This window comes from Haemorhous mexicanus, chromosome 21 (assembly GCF_027477595.1).
Source record: "Haemorhous mexicanus isolate bHaeMex1 chromosome 21, bHaeMex1.pri, whole genome shotgun sequence".
NCBI classification, from domain to species: Eukaryota; Metazoa; Chordata; class Aves; order Passeriformes; family Fringillidae; genus Haemorhous; species Haemorhous mexicanus.
Window position 1 is genome coordinate 7,983,977 of NC_082361.1, and position 21,960 is coordinate 8,005,936.

A 21,960-nucleotide genomic window follows, 5' to 3' on the forward strand; every position below is an offset into this window, starting at 1 on the left:
CACCTCTGTCAGTTCAAGGTTCAGTAAGACTTAAATTCCAAACAAACCTGCACATTTTGGTAAGATCAGTGTGTGATCCCTGGAGATGCATGAATTAGACGCAGCCTCCAGGGAGCTTAGCACACAGAGCATTACCCCAAAACAGGTGGCAGACTGTAGTCATTCATAAAAACTTCAATGAAGTTGAGATAAAGAAACTCTATCTTAAATATTATCCAACACCTAGACCTAGGTAAGAAAGATTCATTTAATTATGGAAGAGGACAAAAACTTTATTTCATATAACTGGACTTCTAGAGATGGGTAAATACTCTGAAAATTACAAATATTTGTATGTATAAAGAAAGGGTGTAGAAATTATTATTCCCTCTGCACTCAGATTTTGAAAATCCTTTGCCTTATAAGACAAATCAGACACAGAACAGCACCTCATGCAGCATCACATCTTGCCTAACATAAAAGAGGAATGTGAGGTTTGTGAAGAGCAGCCAAAGCCCAAGTCCTGGTTGGAGAGCAGGGATGGCAGGTTAGGAGGGTCCCTTTCCCTAAAACGCTGTCCTACAGCCTGGTGTGTCAATCCTTCATTGTGCAGTTAAGTGCAGTCCCTGGGATGAACCCCCAGCACAAGGACAGAGCCTCAGAGGCCATCTGGCATCAGGAGTCTCTCAGGATATCACCTCTGCTACAATGCAACTCACCTGCCACATTTCTTGGGTGGTCAAGATAAAGGAACCACCCAATGGGATTACAGTGTCCAGCTGGGAGAAGTAAGATACAGAAGGAGTTGCTCTCAAGGGAAATATTAGACCCAGGAAAAGGCTGAGCTCTAGAGCAGCACAAGGCAGCAACATTTTTATAATAATCTCACACTTCTCTCAGTCAGCAGTGAGCCAGGCAGGAGGAACTGACTGATGTATGCATATATTGCACAGCAAGCAAAGGTACCCACTGGGCTTGAGCCAAAATCACCTTTCTTACATAAAACCCCCCTTTGACAGAGTTATGGAGGTGCTGTAAGGCTTGTTTTCCTAGCTGGTGCTGCTGGTGAGAGTCCAGGTAGGTTACAGCCTTCTGGCTCTATGGTGAAGTAAAGAGTAAATCAGAGCTGCCTGATCTCACGAGCCTTCCAACAACCCCTGTCAAGGAACGTGCAGCCCCTCGTGCAGGGGCCACAACTGGCTGAGAAAGAACCACAAGATGCCTCAGCCTTGGTGCTGGATCCTACCATGCTTAGGAATGAGCAGGGAATTAGGAAGGACACTGCCCACAGCAGGGTTTTGCAACGGGCACAGCTCCCACATAGCCCAGACCACGGCTGGTGCAGCTGCCTGGGGTAGGACATCTCAGGAAAAGGAGATCCGAGCTGCTCCAGAGACACATGGGGAGTGTGGTTTTCTGCTCAGAAGCTGGATGAGTCCTACAGAACTTTTTCCATGAGTGTCATCTCAGATTTTAAAACAAGTTCATTTTGGCCATGTTTGTGCCTCCTTTGTCTTTGTTTTCCACGGACATTCAAGCAGTGGAGATTTACACCTAAGAACCCCTGCAGAAAGTGAATTTAAAGCTTGATGGCTTGAGTACTCACAAATAGACAATTAAAGAAGCCAGGCAGTGATCTAATTGCTATTTGTAACTCAGCCCAAGTGCAAATAGGCAGAGGGCCTGAATGTCAGGGAGTGTGGTAGTGGAGACAGAAAATCATGGAGCAACAAACTCCATACACTGGGTATATTTTCTACCCTAAAGTGGCAACCACTCATTAATCCTGAGGACATGATTACCAAACTTTTGTTCCATAGAAGTGGCACAGGAGCAACTAAATGAGACAGATAAGGATCAGACTGAACCCTTCATAGTTAAGAACATGCAGGCACACACAGCAAGAAGAGGAAATTAAATGCAAAATGCTGCTGAGTAATAAATCTCAGAGTAGCTTAGTTTCTCTAGGAATGATGCCTCTGGCAAGACGTGTGAGATCTAGAAGTTTTCAAATCAAAGTTCGGTGGAGAAATTTTGATGGAACTGCATATTTCAATGGAATACACAGTCCCTTCAAAATAAAAACACTTTGCAAAATTGCGTTTATTTGGCCAAAATTTTATCCTGGAAGAGAAAATGGCAAGAAATTTTTAACACTATGGGAACACGGTGTTTTGACATTTTTGTGAGAAACCTTTTCACTTTTTCACCTTGAAACACTTTCCATTTTGATATTCAAAGTTGCTTTTGCCCTAGTTTCTATACTAAAAGTGTATATTTTTAAATGTCATAATTTAACCAAAGTTCATATGAGCTAAACAAAACATTTTGGCCGGCCTCAAACACTTTTTGTTTTTAATTTTCCTTCATGGAGAATTTCAAAAGTTTCAAGTTTTGTTGCAAATGAAAACAGGTTTCAAAGTCTTGTAATCCTTGGCTAAGTGGAAATTCCACCTTCTACTCTGAGCTACTACTGCAAGTGATCCAAACTTTGCTAATGCTGTTTACAGGGTGATCCAATCACCCCCATACCCAGAGTGCTGCTTCCCAGGATGGAGCTTCCACCAGGCCAGGTGTGTTCTGAGCTGTGCCCAGCAGCCTTGGATGTCCTAAAATCATGGAATGGTTTGTGTTTGGAAGGGACCTTAAAGCTCCACCCCTGCCATGGGCAGGGACACCTTCCACTATCCCAGGTTGCTCCAAGCCCTGTCCAGCCTGGCCTTGGGTACTTTCAGGAGTGGGGAAGCCACAGCTGCTCTGGGCAACCTGTTCTAAATTTAGGGGGTGAGTTGGAGTGAAACACAACCTCTGCTGGGCCTCCAACCTGGGACACAGGTGTGTGGGGCAGAGGACACTGACCACTGTCCCATCAAGCAGCAGGGGCACAGCTCGTTGCATGTGCTGACCTTAGGACAAGGGAGAGCTCCTGGGTGCCAGCCCAAATAATATTCCTTGCAGAATAACTCCCATGTGCTTTAGTTGCAGGACAAACAAACCCTTAACATAAGGAGGTATTTGTATAATGAGTTTGCAAAACCCAGGATTGTCCTTGGGGCTCAGTGAGCTCACCTGTGTGCTCACGGTGAAGTGTGGCTGCTCCGGAAGGAAAAGCTGGTGAGGGACTGAAATAATACTCTGAAATAATAAGCTGAAATAATACTCTGCTGTTTCCAAACTGTGATTTGGGATGACTGACCTTTGCCTGGTACAATCTTAAATATGCTCCACCACACACACCCAGGGACGCAGCGGAAGGGACGTGTGGAGGAGTTAATGATGGAGATCTAATGGCACTGCACAACCAGCCCTGCAGACCATTCTCCCTCCAACAGGCTTCAAGAGAATGACTTGCAAAACACCCTGAACAAGAGGGCTTGACGTGGTCACCTGCATTCCTGCTGCAGGGCACTTGCCCAAAGGGCAACCTCCTTCCCCTGGCTGCTGCTGCAGCCCACTGCTATTCACCACAAGTGAAGGCAGCACAAATCAGGCTCAAATAAATCACGACTCCTCACTTTTGGAGTTGGAGTCGAGGGAGAAAACAGCTCCCCTGAGGAATTAGTCTGGCAGATGTGAATGGTCAGCATTTCTTGGCACTCTGCTGCTTTGTGAAATTCATGTTCAGCTCCTGGAATTCACTTAATTCATGGGCAGGGGCAGGACTCAGGGGCCAAAACACAGGTATTTGAGCCAGTGGCATTCCTTCAGGGCACAGTGCTCCTCTGCCCGTTAGCTCTGTCCAGGTTACAGGCAGGTATAACCAATCACTACCAGATTTCCCCCCTGTCTTTTTGGCTCCCCCTTTGCTCTGTCCCACCTTCTGTCCCACCACGTGTTTGTTCCCATCCCTGTGACTCACCTTCTGCCTCCCGTGGGCTCCAGTGCCCTGAGGGATCGCAGGGCATGGGAGAAGAGGCGCTGAAGGCGTATTGCACCAGGACTCTTCCCTCTGCACACAGATCACACGCTGATCCCACTTCTCTAGGAGGCCAGGAAAACAGGAAAACACACCAACTTAGTAACAGCTGAATGAGCTGCTTATTCAACTATATTAAAAGCAATAAGACTTAGAATTCAGGTCCACTTAACCCCCTTTTCTCAAGGCACTGACAAAAGTGTTTTCTGATGCTGACCTTCTGTAGATTTAAGTCAAGGGCCTGTGTAGAAAGCATTTTTGAGCCCTCTATCCAACACAAAGTGACAGCAACCTGGGAAATCACATTCACCTATATTTCCCCCCACCCCTGCACTAGACCAAACCATGACAAAAGAAAACACGTGTTGCTTAGGGGTTAGAGCATAGAAAATTGCCTCAGGAGTTTTCAGATCTATTTCTGCTCTCACCATGGATTTATTTATTGCTTGAACTTCTGGTATCTTTAGGATTGTCCTACCAGCAAGATTGGCTGAGCAGGGATATCCAGTTAAACACCAATTCACAAATCACAAACTGGTTTGGGTTGGAAAGGACTTAAAGCTCATCTCATTCCACCCCCTGCCATGGCAGGGACACCTCCCACTGTCCCAGGCTGCTCCAAGCCCTGTCCAGCCTGACCTTGGACATTGTCAGGGATCCAGGGGCAGCCCCAGCTGCTCTGGGCACCCTGTGCCAGGGTTTCACCACTCCCACAGGGAGTAATTTCTTCCTAACATCTAATCCCAAACTACCTTCAGTCAGTTTAAACAGTTTTGCTAATACATTCACAAGATCAGGGCTTAAGTTGATGTAGACTGGAGTAACACTAATATCCTCCATGAGGTTAAGGTGATTTAGATCAGCTGAGGATGCAATTCACACAGTTCAGCCCTATGTTCCTTGGGGTCACAAATCTGGAACTCTGTATGACCCAAAGTACATGGTTATTTACCCCAGCAAGCTGCTTACTATTCAGAATTAATTGTTCTGCGTTAAGGAACACTTTCTGCTGAAATGGAAAGTTAAAAATTAATTATCTTAATGATCAAATGCACCGGAAAGGACAGAAGTTTTAGGCAAACAATTTGTGTGTAACACAGTGTACTCTGTATGCTACTCTAGTAAGAACAGCTTGAGTCAATTATTAAATAATTTATATCAACTATTATAATCAGCTATGCAAATTTTAACCATCATAACCACCACTGCATGATTTATTTCAGCACTGCTTTGAAGAGAGGGCTGTGGTCCTCAGGCAGAGGTTATTTGGGATCATCAGTGGCTGAGCCACGCTGAGAGAGACAGTAAGTGGCTGAATTGTGCAGTTCAGGAAGGGATGCACCTGCTGAAAACACCTGAAAAGTACAACGTGGCAATGGGGCAGAAGAAGAAGAAGAAGAAGAGGGAGACAAAGGTGGCCCTCTCTTCCTTTCATGGTCTGTAACACTGGCAATGAAAAAACGTGGGCATGTTGTGAGTAACTTCTCTTCGTGTCTCACTTCACCCACCTGCACCACTGGCATGATGCTGCCTACCTATTTCATTTCTCGGCTGCCTATTTAGCAGAGGTTTAGGTGTCTGACTCAGCTTGCCTGAATAATACTTGCAAAACCAAAAGTTTTAAAAAATCAAGAAACCTGAATAAATGGTCCTGAGAAATCAAAATATAGAATTATTGTTGTGCAGTTGTCCTTCAGACACTTCCACGACCAGTCAGGATAGAAATCCCTGCAATAATAATCCTTCAGTTTCTCTACAAAGAGACTCCTGCATTAGCACTTGGTTCTGGATGAGGAGAGGGCTCTGGAAGCCAAGTTTCCACAATTAGGACTGCTTTTTACTCAAATTAGCAGCTATACAATTTCATCACAGGCTGCCATGGTGGAAAAAAACTGCAGGCTTATGGACAAACATTTCCTTTTACCAGTGAGGACTTGGAGGTAAGAGAGAAATCACAAGGAGCATCATGTGGGAAAGGCTATGAGCAAACTTTCTCTTTTTACTTTTCCAGTTTGGGAGCCAAACTCAACCCTGATGTAACTCCACTGGCTTACACAGGGGATGACTCCTGGGTTAAAGATTTTGGTCTGCAGACTCTTGCACACAAATCCTATAAAGAGCCATGAATGTCAAACCTAATTATGGAACTGCATTTACAGGCTTATGAAAACCTAAGCCAGGTCCTTATACCTTATGAAGCCATAGACAACAAGAAAAAAAAGAACATAAATTGGTTCCAAAACCACTATTAATTAGGAATGATAGCCATATCTGCCACCTTATACATGGTGGCACATGACTGCCCAAAGTGCAGGCTAATGGAAAATCTAGACTTCACTGTTTTCTAATAGGCCAAGTACTGGGGAAATTCCAGCTCATGAAGTTCAGAGCACAGGAGGAATTCATTCCTACAGCATGATATTTCAGTGAAGTGGGTTCAAAATCTAAAGATTACTAGTGAAAAACAGACCATTTCCTTCAGGGCCAGCACCAGTTCAGTAGGCAACCCAAAACCACTAAAAATCTGTCATTCCTTTGGGTAAAGAGCGCCTGTTTACAGATTAAATTTGAGCTGCTGTACTTGAAATTCAGGATTGGTCCTCTGCCCTCTAAGGCACTGAAACTTTCCAGCAAGGTTTAACAGAGTGATTATCAAGCCCAGCCATCTCTGGGACACCACACCGACCAAAATATTTGCTTGCTAAGAATGAGATAGAATCAGATTCGTGGAAATTAATGCTGTCACCTCAATGAAAACTTGGAGAAAGATGCAATCAAAGATTTCTGCCCGAATTTTCTGCAGAGCCCCATGACAATAACTGCTCACATCTGCCCACACATCTCAGACAGGAGGTGCATGAATGGATGTTCAGAGACAGCAGATGAGCACATCCAATGGATGCAGTCAGGAAATGAAGAGACTTCTCTTTTTCTGCCTTGTTTTACTTGTTTCATTTACTTTATTGTTATTTTATTATTACATGTTATTGTGTGTGCATTTTTTCATGCTTTTTTGAAAGGGAGGATGGAGAATGGGATGGATTCCAATCCTGTGGACAGGAGCTACAAGAAGAAATGCTGGTTCTTGATATATTTGATTATTAAGGATGTCTGGGAGCCCAACCAGCTGCTGGAGCTTGGGGTCAAAGCATCTTGACAAATTTACATGTAGGTAAGTGGCTCTCTAGAATGAGAGAGCAAATATCAATAGAACACTATGAAGTGGCCAGGAGGGTCCATCAGGAAGATTTTACTCCTGTGCAGTAAAATCTTGTGTCTACTTTGCTAAATTGTAAGAACACAGGAGAGCCACCCCCAAATTTACAGGAACTAGGAGTTAACATTGCTCTCTGCCCCTAAATCCATGAAAGCAATCAGGTAATTTGAAGACCCTGTGGGGAAAGCATCTAATTTACCTATGACAGACTTGCATCTAAGCAGGGAACAGACACACACTCTTTACTTCCATGCCCCATCTCCCTTCAACCTGTCAGGACCTCCCACAGATACAGCCAGCACAGTGCTACGTTTTTAAACAGAAGGCTAAATTTTCCCTCCCTGACTTTCATTAAGCAGAGGTCACTGCCTGTGCACAGCTCTGGAGAATAAAAGAGACATAAAAGGAACTTGAGTTACGCCGAGCACGCCCACAGCAGCATTGTAATTGGGATCAGGAGTGAGCTCTGGGAGTGAAATTCCTCCTGCTCCCTGCTTCCAGCACTCGGAACAGTCCTGGAGCAGGGCAGCTGGACCCAGCTTTTTCTCACCCAGAGTGGAGATGTGCTGCAGGACCACACCTGATGTGCTCCTGTGGGAGCACTGTGAGCCCCCTGACGTCAGGTCTTCATTAACAACTGTTTTGTGCTGGAGATCTCCTTCTATTGGGCCACAACACTTGCTAATGTAGCCAGAGCCATTCATCCTTTGAAGGCCCTTTTACACAGTCGAAACAGCAAGGAAGGGGCCTCTGTACATTAGAAACCAGGCCCAAGGCACTCAGCAGCTGAGTATCAGTCTTCTGTTTTTTACATGAATAGTCCCATTGAAGTGAATGAGTTTATTCATTCAAGTGAGGCAAGTAAAATTTGGGCCAATGGTGTGCACTTTGTGTAAAAATATCTGCAAAGATTTACAGTATTCCCACACACAGATAAGATTATACTTGGCCAATTTTACCTCCTACTTGTCTTGCACAGTGACCCAATTTCACAAATTGATACAGGCATGAGTCTCTGACCGAGCAGTGCTGGACGCGGCGGTTCTGGAAGTTCAGCACGTGGGCTTTTCCAGGATTAGTCACTAGAATAACACTATCATCCTTGTTTTGATTAGCAGATCAAAAATTTGGGCATGTTTTAGACAGGATCATTTATACATTTCAGTGACATTTTTAAATGGTCACGGCAACATTGCTGAATCTGTTAGCAGTGGGAATCTCATTTTAACAGGGAATTGGACTCAAAGTATTTGAGGCTGTCTCTTTAAATCTCTTCAGTAATACTGAGCACACAGATTTGAAAACCCGAAGGACTTTTTTTTTTCCTGGAAAATCACTCTTTATTTAACATATGATAACTCTGTTATGAAATTTTAGATTTAACAGGCTATCCACTGTGTGTTATTTAAGAAGCAAGTAACTAGAGGTTATTAAGAACATATTGATTGAGTTATAAGAAATATGTAATAAAGTCATATTTGCTTACATAACAATTAACTCTGCATCAATGTGTTTTTTAGAGGCAGATGGCATTTATTTAACACACAATAAGCATCTTCTGAAATCTAAATTAAATTGGAGAAACTTAATTTACCTAAAAATGATTATGGGCGGAAAAATTCTGAATTAATTTTCAGAAGTATATGAGTCCTTTTTGCAGGTAGGGAATAAAAGGATTTGGTTACAAAACCATAATTAAAGCAAACACTGTTCAGAGCACAAGACCTCTCTTTATCAATTCCTAACAGGATTTGATTTCCCTCCCCATATTAATCTGCAATAAGGGTGGAAAATCTCATCTGAGCAGAAAATAACAGCTCTTTGCTGAGTGGGATAAAGCACAAGCTGGCCACTGAAATGGCCACGGTGTCCTAGCAGTGCTGGAAGGAGTTTCATCCCTGATGGAGGCAGTGGTTTCAAGGTGCTCTCCCAGCACAAAGCAGCAGTGCTGAGGCAGCTTTTTGGGTGCTAATACACTTGTAAATTTGGCCTCCTGTGCTCTGAACTGCTGCGGTCCTGAAGGACACTCCAAGTTTGCTCTCCATAAAACAACAAAGCAAGAGGTGGAGAAGAAGTGCAAACGGGGATGTGAGTTAACGGTAATGCGAGAAGGTCACTGATTTGGGAACTTCTCTGCCAGGACTCCCATAGCTCCTGCAGCTCATCCAAGAGCTGCATAAGAGCTTTTAGATGAACTACCCAGTTACTCAGGTCATACTGGGGCAGAATTGCTCTGAATGTAGGCTGCAATGAGGTGTAACTCCTGCCCAGAGCCCTCCATTTTCCATTATTGATATCAGATAGCTGCATGCCTTCCAGACAGGAATACACACCCCTACACTGACCTACAGGACAACATTCACATCATATCCAGGGGTCTGGTTTGACTCTGCCTCGCTCAATTCCCATCTCACATCTACAGCTCAGGGGAGGAAGGCAGCATTTGTCCCTGTCCCCATTCCAGCCACCTCCTTGCCCATGAGCTCTGTGCTGTAAAAACAAGATCCACTTTGTCCTTGCAAAGGGAATGGATAAGGGGAGGAGGGGGGAACATGTAGGCACGGCTGAAGCCCACAGGTATTTGTGAGCAGCAACAACAGCAGGAACCACAGGGCTGGAATCTTTGATTGAAAATTCCTCCCATAACATATGGAGAAAGATTTGCCCTTTACATGGCAAATCAATGGCCTTCAACTGAGTGCTACAGGCTGAGAAAGGAAGAGCAGACAACAGATCAATAACCTCCTCAGTATGAACCAATTTAGGAAAGAGCCTTAAGCCAGGCTGAGCGCAGCACATGACCAAGCTGCACTCCAGGAGTGGGACCTCCAGTTCTCCCCTTCCCATTTTTCCAGCATGAAAGTACAGAGCAGAGCATGATCACCTTTCAAAGAAGTGGCCATCGATGGGTGGAAACCACTCGAGGGTGACAGAGGTGGAGGTGCGAGCCACAATCTGGGGGGCAATTGCCACGGGAGCCGGTTTCTTGGTGGGCTGCCAGCTCTGGTAGACGAGGTCCAGGTAGCAGTGCATCCTGGCCACCTGGTTGGGCGTGAAGGAGTCGGTGCAGTCATCGTCTGGAATTCAAACAGAAGCCTCGTCAGCCACGTGGGACAGGAGGTGGGAGCAAGGGGGAGAATTACGAGCTGGTGAATGGCAGCTCCTTGGAAGGGCTGGGCTGGGATCCCACAGCACTCCAGAGTTAATGGTCTGTGAAGGAATTAGCGCAGCCATCACTTGTGGAGGCAGGTGAAAGGAAACAATGGTTAAAAAGGAAGGAAATAAATCAATAAACATTCCCTCCCCCTGACCTGGGATACACCTGAAGCACCCAGAGATCATCTCGAAATGAGGCAGAGACACAGAGGGGAAGAAACAGAAAGCTTCAGTGCAACACCTTCTGGGCAGGGTTTGGGCCACCTGTGGAGCTCTGGGTTTAAAAGAATTTCACATTTAAAATAATATCTCTGGGAAAGGATCGAAGGGTAAAGGATAATAGTGTAAGGAAAAAGCACTGACTGGGAGTCATGCAAACTATGGACAACAGACTGTCAGATCTCTTAGATTAAAATACAACAGAATTTAAAAATACCTAACTTTTAAAGTTCTTAAATCTTCTAATAAGCAAATAAAAAGGTTCTGAAAGATCAATTTTCCATATCATTTCAAACACTGATAAAAACGTTTTTGGTGCAAAAACTAACTTCAGTTCTATAAAATTCTCCCCCATTACCACTATGATTCTAACCCCTTTCTGAACTTTTCACAAACATTTCTTGACAGTTCTTATTTCTTTTTCATTCAAAATGGAGGAATAATTATGCTGGATGACTTCCCATAAATACCCATTTCTCATTTCATCTTGTTTTCCTCAAACATGATTTGGCAACAAGAACACATCCAGTGCCCTCTGAACACCATACAGCTTTACAACTACAATGCCCCAGAGAAGCAGAAAATTGCTGTTTCTCTATTGTGCAGATCCCAGAGGGAATAAATATGTTGTGCAAAGTCACCCAGCAAAGCCATGCTGAGGAACTCGATGCTAAGCACTTCAACCATTTTTCTGGTGTTCTTCCCATCAGATGAAAAGCTCTTGAAAACACAGAGTGTTTCTTCACATGTGCCTGCAGAGTTCCCAGCCCAGCAGAGCTCAGTCCCAGCTGGGATCCAAACAACAATGACAGTTCTGCACAGGTCAAGTGCTGCACTTCTCTGGGAAGATGCAGGTCACTGCAGGCTGCTCGTGTAAGTTCAATATTGTGACAGTGTTAGGAGGTGCCCTGATGTCTGCAAGTCCGTGCCCTGTGGTACTCCAGAGGAACAAGAAAATATGAATTTCTTCTAAAGATAAATGAGTATTTGCTGGTTAATTTAAAACCTGGCCACATCTTCCCAGAGATGCAGGCAAAAGGAGATGGCTCCAGTCAGGATCCTGCTCAGACTCCAGCCCTCCCACAGTAGGGACACACCAGCTCACGTGTTTTCCTGTGTCTCTCCCAATTCCACTGAGCAGTGACACTCCTCTGATCAAACATGCACAGCAGATAGACACACACCACCCGCTTGATAATATCTACAAATCCCTGTGGGTATGCAAAAAGCTGCTTTAATGTGACATCTCTGGATTTCCTCAATAATTATCGATGGTCTACCCCTGAGCATGCTGTAAAAGCCATAAATATTCTTCACGGAAGCACAGAAGGAGACAAAGGCCCTTAATAGCCATCATAAAAGAACAATAAAATATATATAGGACAAAGCAGTGGGACAATGGCACAGGAGAAAGATGACCTGCATTCTCAATCTGTTTAAACACCAGCAGAGCCTGTGTCCAGGGGGAGGGGAAGGGAGGAGAGGTGAGGGACAAAGGTGTTCCACTTAATATCAAGAAAGGTTCAAGATCCTCAGATAAAGCAATAATTAGAGAAATTCTATACTTTGCTCGGATGATTACTCCAACAGAATTCAGAGGAAGAATTTGTAATGATTTCATGAAAATTCATCTAAAAGACTAACTTATCTTTTCTTTGGGAACATCAAAGCTATTTGGACTTGTAAAAATAATTTACAAGTCCTATTTCTCACACTACTTAATCTTTTGTCCATTGTAACTTGTTATTCCAGGAAAAATAAAAATTATCAGTCAAAGTCTGTGCTTTGCTCAGGGCTGGGGATAGCTGGACAGATGAATGGGACAGGAACAGACAGACAAATACAATAGGATCAAGCTGTATACGAGCAGCAAAACAGAAATGAAAGAAAGGCAATTCCTAGAACTGCATGACCTCAACCTACATGTTTCAAAGGTATTTTGACAGCAATTTGATATCCTGATATATTTTACTCCATTGGCAACAACAGAAAAGCAAACAGATTCATGCTTGAGCTCTAGAGATATCTATCATGTCGCTTCACTTAATTTTTCAAGGAAAAAGAAGAGGTTTCAGCTCAGAACACCAGCACACATGTAGCTCCCAGGAGCAGATGGGTATCTCTGTGGTCTGCCTCTGCCTCAGCTCCCGAGTCAGCTGGCAAGGCAAGTTCTCTTTGGAAGATAAGAGCTCAGAGTTTTGAAACAGGCACGTTCCACCCCTCACCACATCAACATGAGCAAATTTGGTGGGAGGATTTTGTCATCTGGAGTGGCCCTGTTTTATCTGAGGGATGTTACCATGGGGCTGGACTTGGTGCTCGGGCTCCCTGCCTGACCACAGGCACCACAGCACGGAGCACTGAGGAGCTGACTTGGTGTATTTGTCCCTGAAAGTACCCTCTAAACAAATAGAAAAATAGAGAGAAAACTCAGCATTGCTTTTAGCTAGTGCCACAAAGGGCATAAAAGCATTTTGGCTATAAATCATTGCAATCCATGCCCCAGATGACATTAAACACTTTGCTTCTCTACAGTTTTATTACAGAATAAGCACTCCTGTGACCTTTTGAATGGGAAATCTGTGTTTTTGCCTGGAGTATAAAGGTGCCCTTCAGTGTCTGTTAGTATATTGGTTGCCTTTAAAATGCTGTTGATTCTGTCAGCTCACTGTCGTAGATTGTCACCACAGAGAGACCCTGTGGCCCAAAATAAGGGAAAATATGAGTCAAGGTACCCTCTGTTCCTTCTGAGAAATAACAGAGGGGCTTTCAGCTCCCCTTGAGCTTCCAGAGGTGCATCAAGGACCCCACTCCAGCCTCATCCAATGGGACAGGGTCTGGAGCAAATGCCCTTTTTGGGATATGCTCTGTTAGGAGAATGCACATCTGGGCAGCAGAGCTGTGCCTGCAGCATTGTAACCACATCAGCTTTTGCTTTGAGGGCTAATTTTACCACGCTGATATGGTTGTGTTGTTGCACTCCCAGTACAAACCAGCACAGCACACTGGTACTCCTTGACCAGGCAGAATCCCACTATTCACATTCTAAAGATGGAGCTGGGGTGTGATTCCAAATCAAACCTAAACACGGCATTTCAACAGACACCTGGAGGCATGGGCAGTGTCTCATTAGTTGTCCACTTGTCACAGGGTTATCTGACAGCCTTGGTGGTATCAATATTCATATGACATTCTATATCTCCCTGGGAGAGTCTAAACAATCTCTGGATTTGAGTTTTTCAAAGACCTCATAGATCAGGCATCCAGATCTCAGAGAAATAGGGTGTCAGGTTTGCTGTAGAGCCTTTAGAAGCTGTTTTCTTAATGCTTATCTCATTTCTTCCATCCCCCAAACCTTCTGCCTGGTCTTCACATGAAACCCTGTGAATTTGGGGAAAACTGGGATAAAAGAAAAGGGATTTCTGATCTATCAGGTCTGATCCTTCATCAAGCCAGGATCTAGACCTTTATCAACATAAAGAAATGACTGAGAAATCAGGGGTTGTGGTATTCCCATTCTCTGAACAGAGAGAGACATAATTCTCTCTCCCAGGATTTTTCCTGGGAAGGCAGTGAGAAAACAATTCTTAACCTCTGTTTGCTGCGCCTGTTGTTTGGCACATGTGGAATGTGTTATGGAGATTGTTTACCAAAGGTGATGGTTGTTTGGATTGATTGGCCTGTTAGTTCAAAGCTGTGTCCTGGCTGCCTCGAGACAGTCACAGAGTTTTCTTGAGTATCTCTTTAGTACAGTTGTAGTCTAGTATTAGTGTAATATAGAACAGCTTAATAAAGCAGTTGTTCAGCCTTCTGAATCATGCAGTCAGAGCACATTATTCCCTGGCTGGGGGATCGTCTGTCTCTATGATAAGGGGTAATACCACAATTCTTTGTTCCTGCTCAGCCACAGACCCCCTCCAGCAGCCCAAGCAAATCCCAGTACCTGCATAGCTCATGAAGTTACTGAAGGGCGTGTTCAGGAAACTGTGGAAACCACAGGTGTCATTGCCAGGCCCGGGGTCCCCACACAGCTTGTGCTTAGGAGCAGGGTTGGTGTCACTGCAGAGGTCCCCAGTCTCAAAGGAGGGCTCTGTTTCCATGCACGGGTCGCTGCAGGACAGGATCTCAGAGATGCCCCTGAAGACGTGGTAGAGCCCCAGGCTGTGCCCAATTTCGTGGATCATGGTGTGTGTGTGGCCAGGGATTCCGTAGAAGGAGGGATTCAGCACAATGCCACCTGCAAGGGCAAAGAGAACAGCTTCTAGGTTTGCCTTGTGTTCCTCAGGACAGCAGGAGAAAGGGGAAAGAACACCTTGCTAAGGGTAGCTCCTCTGGCAGTTCGTTGGATCCTCTGTAGCACAGACAGTTTTTGCAGAACCAGACACATTTCCTGCCCAGCAAAGTTTCATCTCACCCTTAATCTGGGGTTCTAAGGAGGAGGAACTGTGGGACAAAGCTCAACATCCCAAACCAAAAACACTGCAGCAATCATTCTTTCAACTGAATAAACTCAGTGTAGGTTTTTTGCTAATTTAGAGGAAAATCCTGCATGAAATTACTTCTTACTATACTATTTTAGATAATTTCATGTGTTAAAAGAGTGTGACTCTGCCCAGAAAGGTGTAAGCAACATATTTGACACCAAGAGTCAAACAAAACATACCTGGAACACTCTGTGTATAATATTCCCCAGGGTAAGGATGTGAGAAAAGCCTATTAACTTCTGAAACACCCTGAGAATTGCAGAAGACTCCACCAATACTTGCAAATTAAGAGCTGGGCAAAGCAAAGTGTGCACACCCAAGGCTGGAGCAGTTTTTTCAGGGTGTCATGGAGGCAGATTTGAAGTAACTGTCAGAAACACACTGTTCATGTACTCAGACAAGCCTGGCTTGATCTGAACTACACAGTCCACTAATGAATATGCATTAAGTCTAAAGTGTCAAAAAGATATGAAATCCTGGAAAGTGATAACCCTGAAAGAACTATGTGTTTATTAAATGTTTTTGCAAAGAAAACCAACGGTGTTTTCTGTTGGATGAATTAAAGGATGTGCAAATAAGCAAATGGCAAATTAGTGGGGATTTGCAGTACATTGAATTAATCATATGAACTATATTTTTATCTCAGTTAGATGTACCTTTGTATTTTAAATATGCTTGGTATTTTCATTATTTAGTTTGTTGATCTCAACTTTTCCAAGCCCTTTATTTAAAACCCTTTTTGTGTCCTGCCTATCATGAGAAGAGGAGACTGCTTTGTAAAAGTTATAGTGGGAATATAAATCTTGGACATGGTACTCTAATAATTTAGTGACAATGAGGAGAGAAAAGGTTTTGGCAGCAGGACCTTTATCAATGGCTGTAGCACAGGGAAGATGAGATCACTGGGTTCTGATGCACCATAGACCCTTCATCCTCATCTGCCTGGAGACATGGTTGTAAAAACCATGAAATTAGAGGAAAATGAGACCATGAAGTTCTTAAGAAGTCCTCTAAATTCCACTCTCAAAGCAATTAGGTCTATACCATCCCTCACACACTCTGGCCTGTTGCCTCTTCACAACCCCTGATGACATGACTGCCCCAGCAATCAATGTCAGCACTCAGCATCCCTACAGCTGCAAGGATTTAACTCACATCTAATCTGAATTGATTTTTTGGCAATTTAAGTTCATGACTTCAAGTCCTTCCTCACACAGATATGAAGAACAGAAGATTCTCCTCCCCTTTCATCAGCTTTTATGAGATTGTCATCATGCCCACTTCAGGCTCTTTCCCTTCAGCCTGAATCACTGTAATCCCTTCAGCCTTTCCTTGGAGTTCAACCCTTTTCCTAGACCTCCCTGACTGTGGTTCTGCTTTGATTTTTCCCCATTACCTCAGGTTTTCCTCTAAGAACAATGTCCAAAACACAACATGCAGCACTTCAGTTGAAGCTGTGCCAGTCAGTGCTGAAGGAGCACTTTGGATGTCCTGAAGGGACACATGCACAAAATATCAGGAGAAAAAAGATCTTCCCTCTGAGCAGGGGCACATGTGAAAATGTGCACATGGTGGAGAGGAGTCCCATGGGCAGGAAAAAATACATAAAAAATTGTTTAAAAAAAAAAGAGAATAGAAAATTTAAATTCATACACAAAGGAGTGAATAAAATCTGGCACACTGCACCATCTTCTCTCCTATGCCACACATAGCATCTGCACCTCCTTTTCACAGCACTGAACTGTTCCTCACACCAGTTCTCCACATTCCCAATTAATTATATACAGACCTACCAGCATGCAGCTCAGCAGTAAACCCATGATTCCTCTCTCTCCTCCTCTATATAATACAAGCTCTGATTCCTCTGGTGCTTGGTCTCTACCCAGGTGGAGCCATTTATACACAGAGAGTACCCTGACATATTCTTCGGGGTTCTCTATCCCAAAAAGAATTCCAGATTATTATTTTTTTTCCCAGTGGCAGGAATATTGGTGAAATTCCTCAGAAGGATGTGCCTCCAGTAAAGGCTGGTTAAATTGTTCTGGCATTGGAGAACCCTGAGGCAGCTGGAGAGGGAGATTTTATTTTTGCCTTTGTTGAAAATTTATATTTTTTATAGCTGTCAAGAATCTAAATCAATTGCAGTTTTACAGAAAAGATAAACTCCCTCACCCAGACAATCTCTATCCCAGCCTTTAGATCTGCACCACAGGACATATTTCATATTTTTTATTAAGTACATATTGGATTTATAGAAGAGAGTAAAAAAGATTAAAGATGAATTCTTACAAACCAAGCACAGGTCTGGGAGGGCTATTATGACAGGAAATTATGAGCATTATTTATTTATTTTTACTCTTTTTTTTTCCTCCTAGCAAGTCAAATTTAATCTGTTGCCCAATGTCTATTTTTTTTCTTGTGAGATCTTTTTTTGGTCAATGAACTCTGTCAATGCTCTGTAGGAGTTGAATTTAAATTGTTTTGCTCAGGCATGATGCTGACAATTAGCTTAACGAAGTGACAGAAGAACTCATCAGGGCTTTGAGCGAGCCCCAGCCCTCTTGCAGAAGGTTCTTCTTGGCACTCTGGAGCTCTCCCCTTGTTCTCTGCTCCCTCCCATGGCAACACCAAGGGAAGCTGTGAAAATCCTCATTTAGGGAAGGAGCAGCTCTATTGCAGTCATACCCCACTTGTGCAGTGACTGGGGCTAATGTTTCACAGGATCTCTGAGCTTTCTGGGCTGGGAAGGGGCACACAAGAATCATCAAGTCCAACTCTTCAGGAAATGGCCCACACAGGGATCAAACCCACCACCTTCAATACACATGGTTGTCATCCCAAAGAGATGGAAATCCCATCACTGTGGGTGCTGGTCAAGGCTGGTGTTCAGATCTGTCTTTGTTTTGGCCAGATGCTGTCTTGGGGAATGGTCACTGGTGGGCATTTACAGAACCTTCTGGTTTGGGTGCTCCCAGTAGGAGCCTGCAGAGATGAGGCTGCAGGCAAGAGTGGAAGTGGTTTCAGTTCCAGCTGGGCTCAGCAGGAATGTCAGTGTGTAAGTGCTGCTCCTTGGGAAGGGAAGTTTGCTCACACTCCTTCCAGAGCAGCTGCAGAGCTGGATGTTGTAATAAAACATCTAATAAACTGAAGGAGGGCAGCCAGTGCCAACTGCTTGGTCTGACCACGGAGCCTCTCTCTGCTGCAGAGACAGGTGACCATAAAGACATGGTAACATCTCATCTTTGGGGTATTTTTGACCTTGGAAAAGCCCCCCCCGACTGATGGCTATTCCACACAGCTCAACTTCCATTGTATGCTTTAGGGTAATAAACTCTGCTTGTTCTCCTCCTGTAGGTTTATAGTCACCATATCTTTTTTTATTTAGCTCAACATGGAGTTGGGCAATATAAAAACTGGCTGAAACAGTCTGTCACAAAGATTTAACTTGGCTGAAACTGGACTTCACTTCCAGCCTAGGAAGGTCTGGATGAGCTCACCTATGTGATCTCCTGCTCAGAGGAGATGACCAGACCAGGCTGCAGCTTGAGGGAGGTTTGTGAAGTTAGGAGAAGCTCATACTGACTCAGTCAGTGCCTTGTGAACCTTTTGAGGCTCCTCTGACGTTTTTCAGGGAGCACAGGTCCAGTGGCACTGCAGGTGGCAGTGAGTCATTTGGGAGCTGCAGAGCTTTGTCTGGATCCCCAGGTTCCAGCAGCAACCGGGTTATGAAACACACCAGGCAATCTGCAGGGTAGTGAACTCCTTCCAGTTCCACTCAAGTGAACATCAGAAATACAATCCCTCAGCTCTTTTGCACATTGGTAGAGAAAAATAGCTGCAGATTTTAGCTACAGTCTGTGAGCTAATTGAATACTTGCTAATGAACTAAGGATCAGAATGTAACAGGCTAAGGTTAAAGATTCACCTCTGTCTCATCCCCACACCTATCCCCCAATCTTCTGCAAACTGCTCCCATGGAGTGAATGCCCTGTAAAGTAGCTTCACTGAAAAGGTGAAATACTTTCAGCTTGACATCATCTACAAATACCATAATATGCTTTGGGTTTATAACCTAATATTTTCCTGGTTGTGAGCCAGTATCTGGGAATCGTGAAATACTTTTTTTCCCCTGACTATATATTAGAGGAATGATAAGAAATCAGAACAGAGCTTAACGCATATTTGTCTTTCCTTCTTAGTGCCTCAAAAGAATGCTTTGCAAAGAAGAAACATCTTTATCACTCACCTAGATGCATCAAGGCTTCTTTGTCCCAGGGCCAAGTTGCCACTCCAGCCAGCTCTTCCTCAGAGGAATTGGCAAAAAAGATGTTGAGGTGTGTGGATCCATCCAGTTTGAGTATGTTCTTAAGTTCATTGACATCCAAGTATGCCCTGTAGAAAAAGAAAAGCATTTTTTTCCTAAAGGTGACATGAAAGCAACAGAACACTGAAGAAGTGCTGCAATCCAGGCAAAGGTCTTATAATACCCTGCATATCAATCACCTGAAATGTTTTAATAACCCACTCCCAAACTTTGATTACTTTGCATTCATGTAGTGAATCTCATCTAAAACTTCAGACCATTGATTAACTAAGGCCACAAAATCCAAGGTAAATACATAAAGCTGTCCACATTCTCAAGATAAGTATAGGAATCTATTTATTATGAATGTAATTAACCAAGTATTATGGTCAGTAAATCTTTTTACACCAGCAGTTAGCTTGCACATTTCCTCTAAGCTGTTTGTTGTTGTTACCTCTAATTTTCCTTCACAATAACAAGTTTCACATCCTCAGGCTGGCACCACAACTAACACCAGCTCCCAGAGCCACTCCCTTAGCACCAGGGGCAGTCACTGGTGCTGAAACCCATGAGGCTTAACCCTGACATCCCATAGCGGGTTGGGAATTGCTGTTCCCAACAGGCAAAGTTGTGCCAAGAGGTTTCCTTGCATGAGCTCTCCCCAGGAGTGGTACCATACCATGATATAAATTCCTAAGGCTCCTTAGGTCATCCCAGGGTGAGCAGCATTTCTCCTTAGCTTTTGGGATGCCTGGAAACCACAGAGCAATCTGTTTGCAGGCAAGCGAAGCCAATCCCTTAAGGTGATGGCTGTTGGAGATACTTTTTGCTCCTTTAAAGGAGTAGATTTTCTAATACTGGAATATAGGAGCTACTTGCCAGTGCACGGACCATGGTGCCACACTGCTTGCACTACTCCAACTCACAGTAAAGCTGGAGAAAACAAAATGTAAGATTAAACCTATTTGTTCTCTGTTTCCAGCTCACACTGGCTTTTGATATGAAGTGTTGTGATAAGAGAAAAGCTAGAAGGGGATCACGTTGTAGTATCTTTCTTTTGACACTGGAGACCCTAGAGAGAGGGATCACACTGAGCCAAGCATGGTTCACACACCACCATGGTCACGAGCAGGCTGATTCCTGATTCCTGGAGTCCCCCTTTGTGAGTGTGCATGGATGTGTGTAAGGCTCACGCAGCTCTCCCAAACCACACACCCCCACAAGTTCTGAGAAGGGTTCCCTGCATACTTTGCAAGGCTTTTGCTCCCAGAAGGGTGAAGAAAAAAGGGGGGAGCTGGCTCAACACCAAGATCTTTTTGTCCTTCCCCGGAGGACTCCCAAATGGAAAACACATTCACATTTCCACAATAGCTTCCCCTGCCACTTGCTGAAGTCATTGCCTCCAAAATAGATCATGGCTGGGTGTCCCCAGGCCCTGGCTGACTCATGGAGGAAGATGTGCTCTTTGGGGACACCAGTGGAAGGGGATGTTTCCGTTCCATACAGTGTTTATCTTCCAATCAAATGGGGATGACGTCCTGAAGGACAGGTCAGGACTGTGACCCTTTACACATTTCTCATCTCTCCAGTGCTCTCAGCACATCCATGGAAAATACACAGACCTTCCCCTTAGCTCCTCAAACTTGTCCTTCCTGGATCTGCACAGTGCTCTAAGGATCTGCTCAATCTACCCCCAGGATCTCCTTTGTGCCTTAGAAAACATCTTTTCCAAGCATGGGCTCCTACACAGACACATCCATGAGCAATAGCTTGAAATTGCATGTGAGAACTGATGTGCACTTCCAAATATTCTCATTGTGAGAGCACTGGGGGAATGTGTGACAGGGGGTGTGACCACGGGGAGAGGACAGTGTGTGCCTGCACCCACGGCAGCATCACTGACAGTAAGCAAAAGTGTAAGAGACAATGTGGGAGTGATGCTTCATGCAATAAGAGGGGCAAAACCAGAAGCCCCTAGTCTGATTAGAACAATGTTTATGTGTTTGTATCCTAGTGGGAAGGAAGGTCCTGCTGCCTGAACTGACAGTGCTGTTGGCTCTGGATGCAGATGCTTTATGCACATGCAAATCCCTGTAGGAGTAACCATAATCCAACTCCCCTCCTGAGATTACCATTTTTATCCTTCTTCTTCCCTCATGGTTTCAAATAATCTAAACTAATATTTCTCTATTCTCAGCTGTCTCTTTGCTTATCGTTTACACAATCCAATCCCCATTTATCTCCTCAGTGCACGGCCACAGTGGCTCTTTCTCTTCCCCATGTGCTCCAACATCCAGGGCTACATGGATTATTACTGCAAAAAACATTCAGAGCAGACAGCATTAAACTAATTGTCCAGTGATGGCAACGCTTCACTGAAACTGGACTCATGCCTTATGTAAATCCATCCTACTAAGTCCTTTGGACTTGTGTTTCTGATATTTCTCTGACCACTTTTCTCTGCTGGCCAGGGGAAGGCTGTGAGTGAGCAGAATGCATTCAGTGGTGGAAGAACAGAATGCCAAGAGGATTTTTAGCAAAGGATCTGCCCGAGTGTAGGTGTAAGTAGATCATGCTTGGAAGGCAATAAATGCAAACACCTTCATGGAAGCAGCCAGCACCCCCCAGCACGTAAACATGCCCAAGCCCCGAGCTCAGGCAGAGCCCTGGAAGCGTGTGAGTGTGT

At 44.2% G+C, this 21,960-nt stretch overlaps 1 protein-coding gene across 2 annotated transcripts in view; it reads right to left on the reverse strand.

Moving 5' to 3' along the window:
• The window catches only part of PAPPA (pappalysin 1), a 180,631-nt gene that overhangs the window by 109,244 nt on the left and 49,427 nt on the right, over positions 1–21,960 (reverse strand). For both annotated transcript variants that reach the window (XM_059865083.1, XM_059865082.1), the window contains exons 3-6: positions 19,218–19,363; positions 14,431–14,724; positions 9,997–10,189; positions 3,839–3,960 (exon numbers count right to left, since the gene is read on the reverse strand). In XM_059865083.1, coding sequence (XP_059721066.1) covers positions 3,839–3,960; positions 9,997–10,189; positions 14,431–14,724; positions 19,218–19,363 — 755 coding nt within the window. The remainder of the gene's footprint in view (positions 1–3,838; positions 3,961–9,996; positions 10,190–14,430; positions 14,725–19,217; positions 19,364–21,960) is intronic.